General features: G+C 32.6%; 1 protein-coding gene across 1 annotated transcript in view; it reads left to right on the forward strand.

Annotated features, from left to right (window-relative positions):
* The first annotated feature begins 699 nt into the window (after positions 1 to 699).
* LOC107042958 (1-phosphatidylinositol 4,5-bisphosphate phosphodiesterase epsilon-1) overlaps positions 700 to 2,481 on the forward strand; it is a 23,032-nt gene continuing 21,250 nt past the window's right edge. The window contains exons 1-2 of the mRNA XM_029126455.1: positions 700 to 1,047; positions 2,112 to 2,257. Coding sequence (XP_028982288.1) covers positions 2,235 to 2,257 — 23 coding nt within the window. The 5' untranslated portion in view covers positions 700 to 1,047; positions 2,112 to 2,234. The remainder of the gene's footprint in view (positions 1,048 to 2,111; positions 2,258 to 2,481) is intronic.

Raw genomic sequence — 2,481 nt, forward strand, 5'->3', positions numbered from 1 at the left:
AGGAAACGAACATTTTATTAAACTTTTTTCATGTTTTATTCAATGGCGATTGAATCGGTGTGATCCGCGATATTAAAGATGTTTAATCACGTTCCGCAATATCAAGAGTATTGAATATTCACGGTTGTCTGATGAAAAAAAAAAGTTTCTAGGTTTCAGTTGAAATTTCATGATTTTAATAACAATTTTTTACCTCTCAATTTTAAATTTCAATTTTGTTTTTGGAATTCATACCAAAAACAAATTATCAATAATAATAATAATAATAATAATAATAATAATAATAATAATAATACTATTATTATTATTAATAATTAATTAATAATACTATTAATAATAATAATAATAATAGTATTATTGTTATTATTAATTATAAAAATAATATTATGATCAATTTATTATTATTATTATTATTTACTTTGTTTCATTTTTTAAAACAAAATTTATATAATTTTCTAAATTGAGAATATATTTATTCTATTTCTTCAATTGAAAAATTATTGAAAAATTAATCAACTAATGTTTCAACTATTTACTATAATATCCCTAAATATTATTAAATGTATATCATCTGCCACTTTGACTTAATTAATGTTCCAGCCAATTAATAATCCAATTAAGAATTTTAATAAATGATAAATTATTTCAATTGTCATAAATATTAAAGAAACATTTTCGATTACACATGTTACAGAGCTGGAGAAACGGCCGCAGCCGCAGCAGCCTCGGAGCTCTGAGGAGCTGGAGGATTTGCACAAGCTGCTGCACTTCCCCGAGGAGGTGGCTCTCCGTTTGACAGAGAGCGAGTATCAGTTGTTCTATCAGGTGCAGCCGTGCGAGTATCTGAGGCACGTGGCTCAAGATTTAACATCACACCCTAAATCAACTAAAAAACCGCCACCGTCGCCGACAGCGCATCAGCAACATCAGTCGAGGGAGTCACCCAGCACTGTCAACAGCTCAACCCAGACAGATGAGGAGGCACTGTGGCTGGGTGGCGCGACCTCCGCCCTCTCTGTGCAGATCCTCATCAATCGATTTAATGAGGTACACTATTTCGAATCTCATTTCAACCGGAAGGATTTAATTACATCAAACGATTATTTATTAATGTCGAACAACATTTTTATTAGATTCAAGAAAACAATTTATTTGTTTGAAATGAATGAATTTTTTTAATCAGTGAAAATTGTTCAATTGATTCGAATAATTTTCCCCTTGATTTTTTTCTGAGGGTAACTTCGCCTTTAGCTCATTATTATTCCTTAAAATCAAAGTCGTCTGGATCAATCAAACCCAAATAGAGGTGAGATTCCTCTCATAAATAGCCGGGAGAGAGTTTGCGACTCGGAGTAATCCTGCCGGAGGTTTCAGTTTGACAGATGAACGAATTGAGGTCTTTGAGGAGTCTGCGATTGAAAGCGACTGGGTCTGAAAGAGCTCTGTATTTTTCCTCTTAGGACTCTTCCCCTTCGGGTCAATTGATTGGATCGATTGAGATACACAACTTTCAAATAGAGCAGATGAGAATTAGCTTCCAGTGGTCTTACGGGAATTCAACGATTTTTTGCTTGCAAAATTATGAGACATTTTTTTAAATTTTATCGTAATTATTACAGTGAAAAAAATATTCTGAAAGAAGGTTTATTTCCAGGAATAGAAAATCTCGTGTTGAAAATTTAAATAATGTCCTGAGATGGATAATTGTTGCCGTAAAACTGGCTAAAGTTGTTCCAGAAAAATTATTATTTATTTTATGCAAATTGTTTTTTAAATTTTATATTGATAAAAAAATTATTTATAATTATAATTAATAATTGTAATAAAATTAATTAAATAATTAATATAAATATTAATATAAATAATAATATAATATTATTATATTATTATATATTAATAATAATATAATTATATTAACGTATATTATTATTTATATTAATAGTAATATTAATTATATAATTATATATATTATATTATATCCAAATTATTACACTAAAAAAAATATTCTCATCCATTTCGGTAATCCAGTACTCAAACCTAAACAAATTCTCAAATAGATTAATAATGACATCACCACAGCGAATGTTTCACTGGAAATTTCCCGGTTTCAGGTGAGCTCATGGGTAACCCACACAATAACAAGTGGCTCGACAATCGAGGAGCGGCAGGCATTTCTCTCGTGCCTATTGCGAGTCGCCCAGACCTGCTGGAACACCGGCAACTTCAACTCGGCGATGGAGATAATCGCCGGCCTCAAGTGAGTTCCCCCCAACAATTCTGCCATCTGCGTGCATAACAAATGAGAGAGACAGCTGTTGAGTCTGTTTCAGTCCTCTCCCCCTGTAGCATTAAACTTAGAAATATCTGTCTGTATTCCAAGACCCTGGAACACGTCCTTCTGGTACATGCCCCATCCATCCCACCGGCATCAGGGGTTCCCTTGCTGCAAACTCTGCCGTTGGAATCGCATAGTTTCGGGGG

The sequence above is a fragment of the Diachasma alloeum genome, unplaced genomic scaffold, assembly GCF_001412515.2.
Source record: "Diachasma alloeum isolate Michigan unplaced genomic scaffold, Dall2.0 Dall_scaffold_00540, whole genome shotgun sequence".
Classification (NCBI taxonomy): domain Eukaryota; kingdom Metazoa; phylum Arthropoda; class Insecta; order Hymenoptera; family Braconidae; genus Diachasma; species Diachasma alloeum.